This window comes from Arachis ipaensis, chromosome B07 (genome assembly GCF_000816755.2).
Source record: "Arachis ipaensis cultivar K30076 chromosome B07, Araip1.1, whole genome shotgun sequence".
Lineage (NCBI taxonomy): Eukaryota > Viridiplantae > Streptophyta > Magnoliopsida > Fabales > Fabaceae > Arachis > Arachis ipaensis.
The window spans coordinates 55,809,066-55,828,307 of NC_029791.2; the positions used below are offsets into that span (position 1 = coordinate 55,809,066).

At 36.1% G+C, this 19,242-nt stretch overlaps 1 protein-coding gene across 1 annotated transcript; it reads left to right on the plus strand.

The window, feature by feature from the left end:
• Positions 17,268-17,816, plus strand: LOC107607337. The gene has a single exon (XM_016309305.1). It carries the CDS (start codon positions 17,268-17,270, stop codon positions 17,814-17,816), a length of 549 nt encoding a protein of 182 aa, XP_016164791.1.

A 19,242-nucleotide genomic window follows, 5' to 3' on the forward strand; every position in this document is an offset into this window, starting at 1 on the left:
GACAAAAATTTCACTTATCAATTTAAAAAGCGTTGTCACAATTTAATAGTAAAATACTGGGAGTAAAATTCTCAGGTCGTCTCCCAACGAGTTGACAAAAGAGTGCAAGTTATTGGTTAGGAATTTTTTGAGAAATTTTAGAGTTGGAGAACAGAAGAATAAAATGATTATTAATTAAAGCAACGAAAATTAACAAGAGGTTTTATATATTTGAAATAAAAAAGCCTTGACTGGGAGAAGATTAATTGGAAGTTCTATCCTTGTTGAATTTTCCCAAGTGTAATGGTAAGAGGTTGTTGTTTCTACTTAGTTATCCTTTACCGAATAAAGAAAAGTCAAGTAACTGAACCAACTCTAATTCACAAGTCCTAATCCTCTCCTATGGAAGGATTAGCGTTAGTGACTAGAGAGTCAGCCAACAACTTTCAGTTACCAATTAGCACTTGAGTATTCCAACTCAAGGGTCTCCTATTAATCAACTCCCAAGTCAAGTTGGGAGTCTACTCCATTAACATGAATGCCATTTTCATAAACATATAAAGGGAATGAAAAGAAGAAATGAAAATTCAAATAAAGTAATAACAGAAAATTAATTAAAGGTAAAAATAATTATTTGCATTAATCTTTTCCAAAATCGAAGATATCCATATGTAACTCTGAACAAAGTGAATGAAAAATAAAAGAGCAAGGAAATAACAAAGCAAACTTTAATGGCAAAGACTTCAAACGGAGGTAGTAACTCTTCTCAATATCCCAATCAAAAGCATAAAACTAGAAAACTATGAATGTGAAGAACCCTAGAGAAAGTAGTAGTTTTCTCTCTAAGATTCAAAACTAAAACTAAAATTGTGAAAAAGTGAATGTGTCTTGAGTCTTTCCTTGTCCCGTGGCTCTAGTGTGTGTTTTTGGACCGAAAACTTGGTCCAAAACCAGCCCAAAATTGCCCCTAGCGTCTTCTGCAATTTCTGCACGTAGCGCACATCAAGCGTACGTGTACATCACGCGTACGCGTCGATGGTGTTCTGCGCGTGTCACGCGTACGCGTCATTCACGCATACGTGTCGCTGTGCAACTTTACTTGCCACGCGTACGCGTCGCTACGAAAGGCTTCAAGTCACGCGCACGCGTGAGCTATGCGTGCGTGACGTTGTGATTTTTGCCAGTAAAGAATTTTATAGAAACAGTCGCGTTGTAGATACAGTCTCTAAACCAACAGAAATCCCTTCGTACAAACGTTTTGGTTGTCACAAGTAACAAATCCCTTTAAATTGATAACCGAATATTTAAACCTCGGGTCGTCTTCTCAAGGAATTGCAGGGAAGTATGTTCTTATTATTGGTTAAGAGTCTTGTAAATTGGGGGTTTTGAAAGTAAGGAAGTAGTATGTTGAATCATAAGAAAAATAAAATAGTAATAATAAAATAAACTCTTGGCAAGGTAATAGAATTGGAAGTCCTATCCTTGTCAATTGTGATGAGAATTAGATTTTAATCCCACTTTGTTAACCTCTAACTATAAAGGTAATTCAAGTGGATTAATTAGCTTAACCCTCAGGCCCTAGTCAATTCCTATGGAAAGACTAGAGTTATTGGAGCAACTTCCAATTTCAACCACTGCTTTATTTGACAGCTCAAGAGTTACCAATTACTTAACCAAAGCCAAAAGGAAGAAAATATCTAAATTAAATTAAAAGCATTCATAAATAGAATAAAACAATCATAAACTGAAAAACCTCAAAATATATTAAATAGAACATTCAAATCTTAACATGGGAAGGTTCATAAGCTAAATTGGAACATTAACAAGTAATAGAATTGGAATAATTAAAAATAGAAGAGAGACATTAATTAAAGGAAAATATTGGACCTGGTATTGAAGCAATAAAATTAAAAGGAATCCTAAATCCTAATCCTAAGAGAGAGGAGAGAATCTCTCTCTCTAAAAACTACATCTACTCCTAAAATTGTGAATATGAAAGCTTCTTTATGAATGGATGCATTCCCCCACTTTATAGCCTCTAATCTGTGTTTTCTGGGCCGCAAACTGGGTCAGAAACAGCCCATAATTCGATGGTTGCGAATTCAAACACGCTTATTTTTCGTCACTGCGATCCGTTCGCATGGAGCACGCGGTCGGGTCACCTACCGTCAGGGCAAATATGGTATATTATATATAAAATCGAAGCCCCGGACGTTAGCCTTCCAACGCAACTAGAACCGCGTCGTTTGGACCTCTGTAGCTAAAGTTATAGCCGTTTGAGTGCGAAGTGGTCAGGCTGGACAGCTTAGCAGTTTCTCCAACTTCTTGTATTCCTTCCACTTTTGCATGCTTCCTTTCTATCCTCTAAGCCATTCCTGCCCTGTAATCTCTGAAATCACTTAACACACATATCAAGGCATCTAATGGTGATAAGATATGATTAATATTAGCAATATAAATGCCAAAGAAGCATGTTTTCAATCATAGCAGAAAACCAGGAAGGAAGACATAAAGCATGCGATTAGTATGAATAAATGGGTAAAGAGTTGATAAAAACCACTCAATTGAGCACAAGATAAACCATGAAATAGTGGTTTATCAACCTCCCCACACTTAAACATTAGCATGTCCTCATGCTAAGCTCAAGAGAAGCTATAAAGGTGAAGAGGAGTAGTAGAATGTATGAAATGTAACCTATCTATATGAATGCAACTACATGCAAAATGATTCTACCTACTTGGTTAAAAATAAATAAGTTCTCCAAGACAAATATGAATCATATTTCACTAATTCAAATTATACAATAAAAAGCAAATAAACTTGTAAGAAGATAGCTCATGAAAGCAGGGAACATAGAATCAAGTATTGAACCCTCACTGGTAGTGTATACACTCTAATCACTCAAGTGTCTAGGGTTAATCACTCTATTCTTCTCTAATCATGCCTTCTAAACCTTGTTCTTCATCTAACCAATCAACAAATATTTAGCATACTGATGCAAACATCATGAGGTCTTTTCAAGGTTGTAATGGGACTAAGGTAAGGGTGAGGATATATGTATGGCCAAGTGAGCTATAATATGAATCTTTAATTAGCCTAAACTCTCACCTAATATACATATACTCTATATACTTTTAAATTCATGCCTAGCTACCCATAATTCCCACTTTTATATGATTCCCATACTCATGTACCAAAATTTTGATATTTCTTTACTTTTATCACATGTGCATTGATCTTTTTATTAACTTAGCATTGGGGTAATTTTGTCCCCTTATTTATTTACTTATTTATTGAATATTTTTGAATTTTTCTCTCCTTTTTTTTGTAGAGAAATAAACATAACTTATCAATGCACATGGATTTTTTATTATTTTTCTATTTTGGTTTTTTTTTTCATGAGTAGGTTCCCAAATTCCCAATATTCAAACATGATACATTCCCTTATTAACCCATGTTCCCACAATTTTCCCATACTTAGTTGATGCACAATCTCCATCTTAAGCTAACCAAAGATTCAATTGGGGTTTTTAATTTGTTTTTCTGCTTAAGGCTAGTGATGTGGTAAAATATAGAATAAATGGGATTAAAAAGGCTCAAGGTGGCAAACAAAGGTGATTGAAAGGGTAGGCTTATTTGGGATAAGTGAGTAAAAATCAAATAATGGCCTCAATCACATGCAAACATGTAAATACACTAAATATTGGACATATAGAACGGAACAAAGCAAAGATTGCAATCATAGTGAAGAAAACACACAAGAATAAAAATTTATGGTTAAATAATGTAACCATGTAAATAAGCTCAAAATCTCACAGGTTGTGTGTTCTTTGGCTCAAAAACCATGTTCAAAATACAACTTCAAACAAGTTTTAACATAAAAATTTTTTCAATTTAAATTAGTGAAATTTTTCAAAGATAAGGTCTTAAAAGAATTTTATTACTTTAACCAAGTAGTAACTAGATGCATAAAATCAAACAAATATGCAAATGCAACAACTAATTTAACAAAAAAAATTAAACATTGGTGCTAAAATATGAAGTGACTAACCCATGGAAGTCGGTATTGACCTCCCCACACTTAAAGATTGCACCGTCCTCGGTGCATGCTAAGATGAGCAGGTGGACGAGCTATTCCAACTGGCGCTTTTCTCCGAAGATTTTGCAGATGGACTTGTCTGTCTCCCCATGTAAATGTCTTCTCGATCTCTTCCTGGTGGCCATCCTAAAAGAAAAAGGGAAGAAAGGTAACCCAATAATAAATATAAGAAAATAAATGAAGTATGGTTGGTTTAAAATCCAAATGATAAGGGTCTCATTTACATGGAAGCTTCAACATGTACGTGAGAAAACAATATAAGCACATGGCATACTAGTGGTGCAAAATTTGCAACAAAGGAGAGAAAAATGTGGGTAATGCAAGATAGTATAAGTTCATATCAATGCAAGAGAAGTACAAGTGTCATAAAAGATTAGCATTGATTTAAATAATGTTACCCAATCAGAATAAAGCAAGTCATAAGCACTAAGATAATACCAGAAAAGATATAACAGTTGAATAAGAACATTTGAACACCAATGGTAAAATAATAAATTTAGAAAAGAAAATAAAAATATACAAAATTAAAATGCAATGAATAAAAGTATGCAAATAAATAAAATAAAACAAAAGATAAGAAGAATGAGAAGGGAAAGAAATAAAGTAAGAAAGAAAGAAGAAAGAAGAAAAGATAGAAGAAATTAGGATTGGGGAAGAAAAGATAAGATAATTGGCTGATTTGGATAAGCTGTGCAGCGCAAGCGACACGGACGCGTGGGGGACGCGGTCGCGTGACTTACGCTAAAATTAATCGACGCAGTCGCATCGGTCACGCAGACGCGTGACGCATTTTGTGCTACTGGATCGAGGGCAGCCTCGCGCTCGCACAACTCTCTATTCAAAATGCATTATTGCCAAATATTAGGGTGACGCGGTCCCGTGGTTGGTCGTTCAAAGGTATGTTGGGGAGGTAGTTCATAAGCACAGGGTGGGGCTTGTTGGTAATTACAAGGGGGTCCACCAAATCTATCAGCTTGGTATGCATTGTAGAGTAGTCCTTGCCCATGATATCTTGGAGGGTGTTGTTGCCTAAAGGGTTGATCAGATCCTCTTGGCTCCATCCATCTTTGATTGCTTAGACCTTGATGCATATTCCTGTTATAGCTTCCACTCCTTTCAACAGATTTAGAACCAAACTCAAAGCGAGAGGGGTGAGAATCCATGGTAGCTAATAAAAATTAAAAACGAAAAAAGAACAAATTAAAATTAAAAGGTTATTGAAATTTAAATTTTTAAATTTGAAAATTAAATTTTGAAATCTGAAATTTGAAATTTGAAATTTGAAATTTGAAATTTGAAATTTGAAATTTGAAATTTGAAATTTGAAATTTGAAATTTGAAATTTAAATATTGAAATTTGATAAGATAAGATAAGATTTTGAAAAAGATATGATTTTTTGAAAAAGATTTAAATTTTGAAATTTAAATTTTGAAATTTTAAATTTTGAAATTTGAGATTTTAATTTTAAATTTTTAAATTTGAATTTTGAAAATTGAAATTTGAGTTTTAAATTTTGAATTTTCGAATTTTAATGAGGAAAGAGAAAAACAATAAAATGACACCAAACTGAAAATTTTTAGATTAAAACGAAGAAAAAACTAAGAACAACTTGAAGGTCAAGATGAACACGAAGAACAACTCGAAGATCAAGATGAACACCAAGACCAATTTTTTTTTGAAAAATTTTTAATAACTAAATAAAAACCAATAACCTCTTAATTTATGAAAAGGCAAAAAATAAAAACAAAAAAAAAAACAAATAAACAAGCAAAAAGCAAATATTTACAATAACCAATAATAAGGCACACATTTGCAATTCCCCGGCAACGACGCCATTTTGACGTTGGAATTTTCGCCAGTAAAGAATTTTATAGAAACAGTCGCGTTGTAGATACAGTCTCTAAACCAACAGAAATCCCTTCGTACAAACGTTTTGGTTGTCACAAGTAACAAACCCCTTTAAATTGGTAACCGAGTATTTAAACCTCGGGTCGTCTTCTCAAGGAATTGCAGGGAAGTATGTTCTTATTATTGGTTATGAGTCTTGTAAATTGGGGGTGTTTTGAAAGTAAGGAAGCAGTATGTTGAATGATAAGAAAAATAAAATAGTAATAATTAAATAAACTCTTGGCAAGGTAATAGAATTGGAAGTCCTATCCTTGTCAATTGTGATGAGAATTGGATTTTAATCCCACTTTGTTAACCTCTAACTATGAAGGTAATTCAAGTGGATTAATTAGCTTAACCCTCAGGTCCTAGTCAATTCCTATGGAAAGACTAGAGTTATTGGAGCAACTTCCAATTTCAACCACTGCTTTATTTGACAGCTCAAGCGTTAACAATTACTTAACCAAAGCGAAAAGGAAGAAAATATTTAAATTAAATTAAAAGCATTCATAAATAGAATAAAACAATCATAAACTGAAATACCTCAAAATATATTAAATAGAACATTCAAATCTTAACATGGGAAGGTTCATAAGCTAAATTGGAACATTAACAAGTAAGAGAATTGGAATAATTAAAAATAGAAGAGAGACATTAATTAAAGGAAAATATTGGACCTGGTATTGAAGCAATAAAATTAAAAGGAATCCTAAATCCTAATCCTAAGAGAGAGGAGATAACCTCTCTCTAAAAACTATATCTACTCCTAAAATTGTGAATATGAAAGCTTCTTTATGAATGGATGCATTCTCCCACTTTATAGCCTCTAATCTGTGTTTTCTGAGCCGCAAACTGGGTCAGAAACAACCCATAATTCGCTGGTTGTGAATTCAAACACGCTGATTTTTTGTCACTGCGATGCATCCGCATGGAGTACGCGGTCGCGTCACCTAGAATTAGGGAAAATATGGTATATTATATATTAAATCGAAGCCCCGGACGTTAGCCTTCCAACGCAACTGGAACCGCATCATTTGGACCTTTGTAGCTAAAGTTATACCCGTTTGAGTGCGAAGAGGTCAGGCTGGACATCTTAGCAGTTTCTCCAATTTCTTGTATTCCTTCCACTTTTGCACGCTTCCTTTCTATCCTCTAAGCCATTCTTGTCCTGTAATCTCTGAAATCACTTAACACACATATCAAGACATCTAATGGTGATAAGAGAGGATTAATATTAGCGATATAAAGGCCAAAAAAGCATGTTTTCAATCATAGCACAAAACCAGGAAGGAAGACATAAAGCATGCGATTAGTATGAATAAATGGGTAAAGAGTTGATAAAAACCACTCAATTGAGCACAAGATAAACCATGAAATAGTGGTTTATCAGTGTGCGTCGATCTTCGCTGGTCATCTCCTTTGTTTCTTGTGTTCCTTCCATTTATGCAAGCTTCCTCTCTATCCTCTAAGCCACTCTTGCCCTATATTGCCTGAAAACACTTAACACACAGATCACGGCATCAAATGGTATAAAAGAACATTAAAAATTGACAATTTAAAGGCTTAGGAAGCAGGTTTTTAATCATAGAACAAAATTGGGAAGGATTTGTAAAACCATGCAAATTGTATGAATAAGTGTGCAAAGAGTTGATAAAAGCCACTCAATTTAGCACAAGATAAATCATAAAATAATGGTTTACCATGCATCCATATATTTTTGGCTTGAATGCTTTCATGCTTCTTTATTGCTTGTTTGGTTTTCTTAACCTACGAGTCTAGAGCATCTCAAGCACACTAGGATGAGTGAAGTGCATGTTCCTTTTCGTGTAACCGTGACATAGCTTTTTATGTTAGTGTATATGTTCTAAACCGCGCACAACTTAGAATGCACACTTACTTTTATCCATGTCGCACATTGGGTCACTCACTCCATTCTAGTGATTTACCTCATTCCAACAATATATGCTTCCTTACTTTTGCATCTACTTTCTTACTATCCTGTCTTCTATTTTCAAGATGAGTCATTATAAGCTAAAACAAAAGCGAAAGAAAGAACATGCAGCAATCGGTTGATCCACCAGCTGAAGGTGGCAACCCGTGAAGTCACCGTACCCCCTTGCTCATCTTTGAATGCACCGAGGACGGTGTAAACTTTTAAGTGTGGGGAGGTCGTCCGACCAATTGGCATTTTTGGGTGACAAATTTCTAATCCCAACACTTTTGTATTTCATTTTTTAGGCCTTTTAGATTTTTTTGTTGTATTTTCTTGTTTTGCATATAAATACATAATAAGCTTAGTCAAAATAATGAAATTTTCCAAGAAATTTATCTATAGGGCACGCCAATTGATTTGAGTAAAAATTTCTCATTGAACTTGCTTGAACTATACATTGTGGATCTTGTTTTTGAGCTAAGAACACAAGCATGTGAGATTTGAGCCTAATTGTGTGGTTATATCATATAACCACTTATTTTCATTCTTGTGTGCATTATTCTCTTTCTATGATTATAATCTTTAATTTGTTTGATTCTTTATGTCCATTATTTTGTATATACATGCACTTATATGATTGAGGCCATCACTTCATTTAGCTCACTTACCCAAATAGCCTACCTTTTATCTTCCATTGTTAGCCAACTTTGAGCCTATGATAAACGCATTTGTTCTTAATTTTAGCACATTACAAGCCTTAAAGTAAAAAACAATAAATGTCCTTAATTTAGATCTTTGATTAGCTTAGGCTAGTGAGTGTGTGTATCATTCAAGTGTAGAAAAACTTGGGACATTGGTTAAGGTAAAAGGGTAGTTTTGTATTTCTATTGAAAACGTTGGGAATTGGGTACATACACATGTGTTAATTAAATGTAAAACCATATGCATTGATGCTCTTGTGTATATTTTAGTTTGAAAAGAAAAAAATAGAAAAATAAAAATAAAAAATATGTAGAGAAAAAAATAGAAAAAGAAAGAAAAAGAAAAGCAATAAAAAGGGGACAAAATGCCCCAAAGTGACGCTCAATAATAATCAATGCATATGAGTTGTGATAAAAAAGAGAATGCATGAGTGTGTGAAAAAATAAAAAATGGGTAGTTAGGTTAGCATTTAAATTGTATAGGTTGTCATAGGTTAGGTGGGAAGCTTAGGTTAATCAAAGATTCAAATTTCAAGCTCACTTGACCATATGCATCATTACCTTTACCCTAGCCCCATTACAACCTATGAATAAGTCCTCATAATAAATGTATGCATGCATTGAATAATTGTTGATTGTCAGATGAAAAACAAATATTAGAAAGCATGATTAGGGGAGAATTGAGTGAATCAACCCTATACACTTGAGTGACTAAAGCAGATACACATCCGGTGAGGGTTCAATCGCTTAATTCGATGTTTTCACCCATGGTCATCTCTTTTCCTGCAAGTTTGTAAAATCTTTTAATAACTCAATTCAATTGCAGTTTGACTCGGTTGTTAATACCTTTAGCCCTTATGCTTATATTGGTTTTCTTGGGAATTGATTTATTTTGACCAAGTAATTGCATCCATTTAGATACTTGCATTTAGATAGTTGCGTGTAGGTAGATTGCATATAGTTAGTTTGCATTTAATAAATGGTGATACCCTTTGTCTCTTTCTTGGTTTAGCATGAGGACATGCTTGGTTTAAGTGTGGGAAGATTTGATGCACCACTATTTCGTGGTACATTTTATGCTGAATTGAGTGGATTTTTGTCCATTATTCTCATATTAATTCAATAAAATAGCATGGTTTTGTAATTCTCCCTTAATCTGCGCTTAAGTGTGAAAATATGTTTTTTAGGCCATAATTTGCTAATATTAATTCACCTTTGATTCCACTAGATGCCTTGACGTGTTTGTTAGTGAATTTAGGTTGAAAAGGCTAGGAATTGACCAAAGGAGTGAAGAGAAAAGCATGCAAAGTGGAGAATTCATGAAAAATCAAGGATTGGGAGTGCATACATCGACACACACACATGGAACGACGCGCACGCGTGAATATGAAGTCGGAAGGCGATGCGTACATGTGACATGACGCGTACGCGTGGGAAGTAAAAATGGCAAACGATGCGTACACGTGATCCATGTATATGCGTCGCAGCTCACACGTGACATCATTAAAGTGAAAACGCTGGGGGCAATTTCTAAGATTCCCAGGCCCAAATCCAACTCACTTTTTGAGCTTATTAGATGCATAATTCAAGAGGAGTCAGGGGGGAGAGCATATAGTTTAGTTTTGATCATGCTTTAGTTAGTTTCTAGAGAGAGAAGCTCTCTCTTCTCTCTAGAATTATGTTAGATGTAGATTAGGATTTCTTAGATATAGGTTTAATTCGTGCTTTGATTTACTTTTCCTTTCTAATTTCTTGTTCCCTGACCTTTTCTTTCCTATTTTAGTATTTTACTCTTTGTATTTGTTTACTTTGTTGTTAATGCACTCTTGTTTCTTTTATTTTTCTTTAATGTAATTTATGTTTGATTTCTTTTATTGTTGATTTGTTTTATTATTGTTAATTCCTTGCTTTTGGTAGTTATAGATTTAAATTTCTTGCAATTTTATTTTGCCTTCCTTTTATACCTTCCAAGTGTTTGATTAAATGCTTGGAAAGATGTTAGAGTAGATTTTTGTGTTCTTGGCTTGGGATGGTAACTTAGGTGAACTTGAGTTGCTAATGTCCAAATGTTGATAATTGGTATCCATTGACTCTAGCTTCCACTAAGTTAATTAGTGAGGTGGCTAGGACTTATAGATTAGGATTGATGTAGCTCATTTAACTTTCCATCACTTGTTAGAGGATGACTTAATGAGATTGATCCTTGCAATTATCATGTTGTGGTTAGTAACAAGGATAAAGATCCTTAACCATGAACCCTTGCCAAGACCTTTTTATCATTTGAGTTCATTTACTTTCTTGCCATTTATTTTTCTTGTTTCTTATTCAAAACCCCAAAACACTTTGCCATAACCAATAATTGAGCACACTTCCCTGCAATTCTTTGAGAGACAACCCGAGGTTTGAATACTTCGGTTATTTTTATTGGGGTTTGTACTTGTGACAAACAAGTTTTTGATTGAGGATTTGTTTGTTGGTTTAGAACTATACTTGCAACTAGAATTCAATTGAGAAATTCTTTACCGATAGACAATTTCCGTTCATCAGGAGGCACCTGCATAAAAGATTCAGCATCCAAGCCTCCTCCCTTGGATGAAACTAATTCAATCCCTCCTAAGACCAAACGTAAGTTTGGTGATGGATGTACACTATCCACAAAGGAGGAAGGCCCCAAAAGGAAGATACCTAGGGGCTGGAAAAATAAAAATATCCCAATTGAAGGCTTTTCACCATGAAAGATGGTAGTATTCACTTATCTCATCATGGTATTCACCATGGAAAAAAGAAGTGACAAAAAGGGACACCAGTATACTGCTGCAAGCCCAACCTTGCCTCAGGTAGTGAACAAGATCCTGTCTCTTGAGCGTATTATGCTATTCCATGAGAGCACAAGAAGGAAACTCCCAGTAAGGAGTAAGGATTTATTCCTCTATGACTATCTTCCTCCTTGAAAGGAGCTGTCCGTCAAGCTAATGACATTAAAGAAGTGCTTGTTAGGAGGCAACCCAACCTTAATTAGTTATTTTTATTGTATTTTAAATTTGTTTCTTTAAGTTATTTCTTTAGGTTTATGATCATATGCAGTAGTCAGAACAGAGACAGAAATGTTCAGTAGTGAAAACAGAACACTTTGGATGGAGTGTTGCTGGCGTTGAACGCCAACCAGGGAACAAAGGCTAGGCGTTCAACGCCCAAAATGGTAGAAGACCTGGCATTGAACACCAGGAAGGAGGTCCCTCCTGGGCGTTCAACGCCCTAAAGGGAGGAGGCAGCTGGCGTTCAATGCTAGGCATGGTGCACAAGCTGGGCGTTCAACGCCCATAAGGAAGGCAAAGAATTTGAATTCCCTAGCCTCTCAGGACCAGTAGGTCCCACAGAAGCTCTACCTACTCCACCTTCTTCTACCCTATTCTTCCCCATTGTTCATATCTGGTCAAGGACGAGCAAAACTCTAAAGTTTGGTGTTGCAAAAACTTTGCTTTTTGACTTCTACCACTCCTAAGTATGGCACCAAAGACTGGTGAAACCTCAAGGAAGAGGAAGGGAAAGGCATTTGCCCCATAAGAAGAGGATGGAGAAAACTAGAAAGCATACACATGAGCCTGTGCAGCCGCCTCAACAGAGACAAAGGAGTGACATTGAAGAGATTAAGCACTACATTGGATCCTCAAGGAGAAGCACTAGCTGCCACCATTAAAGGTTGATTCGTTCTCTTAATCTCTTTTTCTTATGTTATTTTTATGTTTTCTGTTGTATTGTCTGTTCTCTTATTCTTGTTAAATGATTATTTGCATTTATGTCTTAAGGCTATAAAAAGTTCCATATGTCTCCCACCTTGCTTAAATAGAAAATTTTATTTGAAAAGGATTGAGAGATACATGAATTTCAAGTTTAAAATAAGAGTAGTTCAATTATCTTGATGTGGTGGCATTACTTTTGTTTTCTAATTATATGAATAAACAGTGCATATTTGAAGTTGAAATTTTAGAATGTTGGCTCTTGAAAGAATGATGATGAAAGTGAAATATTATTGGTAATCTGAAAAATCCAAAAATTGATTCTTGAAGCAAGAAAAAGCAACAAAAAGAAAAAAAAGGGCATGTTGCAAAAGAAAAAAATAAAAAAAATTATTATGCATGCGAAAAAGAAAGAAAAAATGGCAAAGAAAAAAGCAGAAAAATCCATTACTGCCCAAAAATGCAGGAAAAGGAGGGTAGACTGAAAAAGCCAATAACCCTTTAAACCAAAAGGCAAGGATAAAAGAATCCAAGGCTTTGAGCATCAGTGGATAGGAGGGCCCAAAAGGAATAAAATCCTGGCCTAAGCGGCTCAACCAAGCTGTCCCTAACCATGTGCTTGTGGTGTGAAGGTGTCAAGTGAAAAGCTTGAGACTGAGCGGTTAAAGTCGTGATCCAAAGTAAAAAGAGTGTGCTTAAGAACTCTGCACACCTCTATATGGGGATTCTAGCAAAGCAGAATCACAATCTGAAAAGGTTCACCCAGTTAAAGTTTCTGTGGCATTTATGTATCTGGTGGCAATACTGAAAAACAAAGTGCTTAGGGTCACGGTCAAGACTCTAAAAGCTGTGTTCAAGAATAAAAAAGAACTGAACTAGGAGAGTCAATAATATTATCTGGATTCTAAGTTCCTAAAAATGCCAACCATTCTAAGTTTCAATGGATAGTGAGATGCCAAAACTATTCAGAAGCAAAAAGCTACTAAGTCCCACTCATCTAATTGAAACTGAGCTTAATTGAAAAATCTGAGATTTATTATATCTTAAATTTTTTGTTTATCCTACTGTGTTTTTAGTTGCTTGGGAAGAAGAACCAGTTTAAGTTTCGTGTTGTGATGAGCGGATATTTTATAAGCTTTTTGGCATCATTTTCATATAGTTTTTAGTATGTTTTGTTTAACTTTTATTAAGTTTTTATAGGTTTTAGTGTTAAATTCACATTTTTGGATTCTACTTTGAGTTTGTGTGTTTTTGTGCCATTTCAGGTAATTTCTGGCTGAAATTGAAGAGCTGGAGCAAAAGTCTGATTCAGAGAGAGGAAGCACTGCAGATGCTGTCTGGGTCTGACCTCCTTGCACTCGAAAGAACTTTTCTGGAGCTACAGACGACCAAATAGAGTGTTCTCAACAGATATGGAAATCTAACTTCCAGAGATTTCCAGCAAATGTATAATAGTTCATACTTTGATTTAGACTAGAAGGCCCAAAACATGCGTCCAACGCCAGCTTCCTGCTCCCTTCCAGGCATTCAGCGCCCAAGGAGAAGAGACCAGCGTCCAAACGCCCAAAAAAAGGCCAGTGTTCAACGCCCTAGAGGCCTCCTAGCACGTGGATTTCATCAAAGCTCAGTCCAAACACTCACCAAGTGGGCCCCAGAAGTGGATTTTAGCACTAGAAAGATTGTTTTACCCTTACTAGTCATTGTTTAGTATTTAAGGGATTAGATTTATGTTATTTGCACACTTTTGCAATACCTTTTACCATAATTCGAATTCACCATTGTATTTTCTTTTAGTATGAATTTCTGAACCTCCTAGGTTGATGGGAGGAGCCCTGCTGAGTCCTATGAATTAATAAAAGTATTACTATTTTCTTTCGATCCGTGTTTGATTTATTTCTAAGATGTATACTCGTTCTTCAACATGGTGAACAGGATGATCAGTGACAATCAGCTCTGTTCATCATACTAGGACCGCGTGCTTGACAACCACCTGTGTTTCCTTGGGATTGTGTGAATACGTGACTGAAAAGCGCGAACCGCCAGCTTGATTATGCATTTCTCAGACGGCTAATCCATGACTTTGTTGGAGACTTCTCAAGACACTAGTTCAGCCGATTTCTGAGGAGATTAGGGTCTCTGTGGTAGAGGCTAGAACCCAGAGAAGCAGCATTCTCTGATCCAAAAGATTCGACCTTGTCTGTGACATTTTGAGTAGGATCGCCAAGATAATGAACTGCTAGAGCTTCACCCTTATTCAGATTGGATGACCACGGCCAATGGCGTTTGATCACATACAGCCTACCATAGAAGAAATCACTCCCAAGCAAAGAAGACAGTAATACCAGAGTTAATTTAGAAAGGCTAATCAACTCCAATCCTCAACTATATTCCTATTACTAATTCCATTCACAAAATACCTTATACCCTTCTCTCATATTTCTTTTAATGCAATTAAGCCTCAATCCAACAACTTCTTGATTTTGCCTGACTAAGACCTGCAAGACAACCATAACTTGCTTTAAACCATAATCCTCATGGGATCGACCCTGACTCGCTCATGTATTACTTGAACGACCCAGTGCACTTGCTGGAACAACTGTATGAAGGTGTAGGGATTCGTGCACCAATAAGCAAGCATTTGGATGAGTTATGTATGCATATCTTGATTCATCAAACATAAGTGAATTATAATCATTTTCATTAGATTTATGCAAGAACTACTTGATGTATTGAATGATGCATTATCTGGTGATTATGGCAAAGCTTTGATGTACTTGTTTGATTGATGATAGGCAAGAAGAAGTAGAGGAGAAGCAAAAAAGGAGCAGAGAGGCTGTGGTGTTAGTGGCCAGGTTAGCCCACTAACGCCAGTGATAACGTGGTCTACAAGGAAGAAGTTGGCATTAGTGACAAAGTTAGCCCATTAACGCCAGTGCCAACGCTGGTCAAAGAAGAAGGGAGCGTTAGTAGCCAAAGTTAGCTCACCAATGCCACTACACAAGGAAGAAGGTGCCAACGTTAGTGTGCTAATGCCACCAACATTAGCACACTATTGTCTTCAATCATTGCACGAAGTTGGGGCTAGATGATTTGGCTAGTGTGCGTACACACGAAGCAGTGTGCGTACGCACCAGAGGAAAATTTGTCAGTGTGCGTACGCACAACAAGAAGAGCATTAATGGCCACGTTAGTGTGTTAACGCCAGCTTGGAAGAGAATTGTGGCGTTAGCAATGCTGTTAACGCCGGTACCAACACCAGTTCCAAAGGCACTCATGCAAGTATGAGAACTTTAGTGAGTTAACGCCAGAGTTAACTTCAGAAAGGGCCACTCCTAACTTACTTCAACTAAGGCCAAGAGCCCACATCCAAGTACTTGAAAACTTATTTGAAGAGGAGAATAGTAGTATATATAGGATGAGTTTTGAACTTAGAAAGGAGATGGACTCTTACACAGATGACGTACTCTGGATCTTAGCTTAGGACTCTTAGTTTTATAAACTTTTACATTCTGTAACTTTACATTAGCTTGTATTAAGTTTTGGTTTACTTTCATGCAATTTTAATTCCCTGTAATTGTTCTTAGAGCGATGATTAACTAAACCCCAATCATTAGGGGGAGGAGCTCTATTGTAATTCAAATGAATTAATGAAATTCTTCTTTTTCTTAATCTGTTTGTTGTAGCTAAGGGAAAACTTCTGTGCTTAATAGATCTATTCACTACCGGAAGGGGGTTTAGATCTACTTGAATCTCTATGTGAGCCTTGGGAGAGGGATCATAGAATTCAGTTTGAAGCTCTTTCTCTCACAACTCTCTTGATCAATAAGTTCCTGGTTTGAATTGAGATCCTGAGAACTTGTGTGGCTTAAGGTTTTCACAATTAAGCACAATTAGGAAAGAATTCACAAAAGCATGCTATTTTAATGAATAAATACAAGAAAAATTGATGAAATCCACCAAATTAGAACAAATAAATACCATGAAATGTGGATTCATCAATCCCCTAAGTTAGATTACCCCTTTTATTATGTTATGGTCTTAATTTATGCTTTAATGTTTTAGTTATGCTTTAAGATGAATCTTGTGATGGATATGAAGTTCTAGGATGGCCTCTGGCGTCCCGGAGTCTTATATCTTACATCACTGGGCACTGTTACCATACTGAGAACGTCTGGTTCTCATACTATATTCTGTTGTTGTTTTTCAGATGTAGGTCGTAACCCACCTCGGTGAGTTATTTTGATGGTGACAAAGCGGAGTATCCTGGATATATATTTTGGAGTCTTTTTGCTTATTTTATTTAGATCTATCACTTTTGTATTTACTTTTTCCTAGAGGGTTACTTTGAGAGAAAAACTTCTATAAGCTGTTTTAACTTTTAGATTTCTGTATTGTCTATGTACAACTAGCCAACTTAAACTCCGCGAGCCGTGGCTAGATCTTTATACTATTATACTCTGATATTTTGTTATATTATATCTATATCTTGTGCATTAAGTTTGTAGCTTCGTGTGTATGTTTTGCGCTTTTCAAATCCTGTTTTTGAGCTGTATCCTTCATCGGGCTTCTAGAATTTATTACTTCTTCTAGATATAAATATGTATAAGCTCTAGAATTGTCGTAACCTTTGATTAACCTTTGCTTTACGACGCGAGGTAAGGCTTAGGGTAATTAGGGTGTTACAGAAGCCATAGCAATAACCACATGTGATGCAAATATTATTTTCCAGTTTCTCAGAAAGTATATTTTCACCAGATTTGGAGTGCCTAAAGGCCTCATCAGTGATGGTGGTAGTCACTTTTGTAACAAACAACTAGATAAGCTGCTCCATAGATATGGAGTAACTCACAAAGTGGCTACACGATACCACCCTCAAACTAATGGCCAGGTTGAACTAGCAAACAGGGAATTGAAAAGAATCTTAGAAAAAATGGTTGGAGCTACAAGGAAAGATTGGGCAAGAAAGCTGGATGATGCCCTTTGGGCATATAAAATTGCATTCAAAATACCACTTGGGAGGTCATCTTTTCAGCTACTCTATGGCAAAGCCTGCCACCTCCCTGTGGAGCTCGAGCACAAGGCTTTTTGGGCCACTAAGCTCGTCAATCTTGATTTTCAAGCAGCAGGAGAAAAGAGGTTACTGCAACTCAATAAACTGGATGAATTTAGACTAGAAGCCTATGAGAATGCTAAAATCTACAAGGAAAGGACCAAAAGATGGCATGACAAGAAAATTGCAAGGAGAAATTTTGAGCCAGGACAACAAGTGCTAGTGTATAACTTCAGACTCAAGATTTTCCCTGGCAAGTTTAAGTCCAAATGGACTGGTCCTTATGTAGTGACTAAGGTCTCCCCACATGGAAATCTTGAACTCCTGAATGAAGCTTCAAAGGATACATTCACAGTAAATGGTCACAGGGTGAAGCACTACCTGGGAGGACCATGGGACAAGGAGGAGAGTATTCATGAGCTAACTTGAACAAGAATGAAGGACGTCAAGCTAGTAACGATAAAAGAGCACTTGTTTGGAGGCAACCCAACCAGAAGTAACTCTCTTATCTTATTTGTTTCAGTAAAAGAGTTAAGTAGATTTCCATGTATTGCAAGGAGTTAAGTTTGGTGTTACACACTAAAGTGATGTCATAAGTGAACATTTCAAGGGTGAATGTGTGATGCTAAGTTTGGTGTTCCACCACAGATTTTATTAAAACACATTGCAACCCCCCAATAGCATGCCTAGTCACTAACCCCAAACAATCATAGAACTACTTAACAACCGTTTACTTTCTAGTCCATAGTTTGGTTTCTTAATAAAAGCACATGATATTTCCTGCATGTATTTAGTTTGATGCATATAGAGGTAGGCAAGGAACTAAGTTTGGTGTTCAGACACAGACTTAAGTTCAGAAGATCAAAAGCATACATGCATGCTAACCATCTCTCATGTGCTTGGGGAACAAGCAACTTCCAATACTTTTACAGGCAGTCATTTCGTCTCTTGGGGGTAATATGCATCATCATGTGGAAAGACAAAGAAGGACATAAAGACCAGAATTGATGATGGATAGGAGCGAGCAAGAAGACACTAAGAGGTTGTATTGTTAGTTAACTATTTCCAGTTTGAAGTGCTTTAATTGGAAGTGCAATTGCACCATGTTTTCATGACTCTTTGCATTATGTTTTCTTTATGTTTACTTTGGCTTGCTAGTTTAATACCTAAGCCACTGCATCATATCTTATTGTATGCTTTGTTCCCTATGCTTCAATAAAAGAAAATGTTATGAAACAGAGAAAGAGTTAAAGTCCAATTTGGTAGAAGATAGAATAAAAATCCCAAGGTTATGTGGTGGTACATGCTTGAGTACTTAGTAAGTTCACAAATAAAGTGGAAGGGTAGAGTCTTCCTTTAAGTATAAGCTTAGTGTGCATTGTATGAAATCATTGTGAATAAAAGATCCTTGCAAAAAGAAAGAAAAGGAAGAAAAAAAGAGAGAAGCTGGCGTTAGTGGCCAAGTTAGCCCACTAACACCAGTGCTAACGTTGGTAATAAAGAAAGAAGAAAACAATGAATAAGCTAGGCACAAATAGCTTGACCCTAAAGATATATGTCTGTGATGCTTTTGTACAAGGATATGCTTGGATGATTAGGTTCTAAGGAGTGCTTCATCACTTGATAACTTGGGTTAACTAACCCGAGATTATCAACCAAAAGTCCATTATCAAGAGCAACCTTGCTACAAAGCATTTAACAACCCAAAGATGTGTTGGGCATCAATGTCTCAATGTTAAATTGCAAGTCAAGTTCCTGTGGTATGTATGTGTTGAGGAGAGGCTTGAGTTAGTAAGTTCTGAGGGGTGCTTCAATACCTAACACCTTGAACCAACTGGGTCGGGAGTTTGACTGA

What these genes read in the sequence shown, in the direction of transcription:
- LOC107607337 (XM_016309305.1), top strand. Translation starts at nt 17,268, where the DNA reads ATGGTTGGAGCTACAAGGAAAGATTGGGCAAGAAAGCTGGATGATGCC.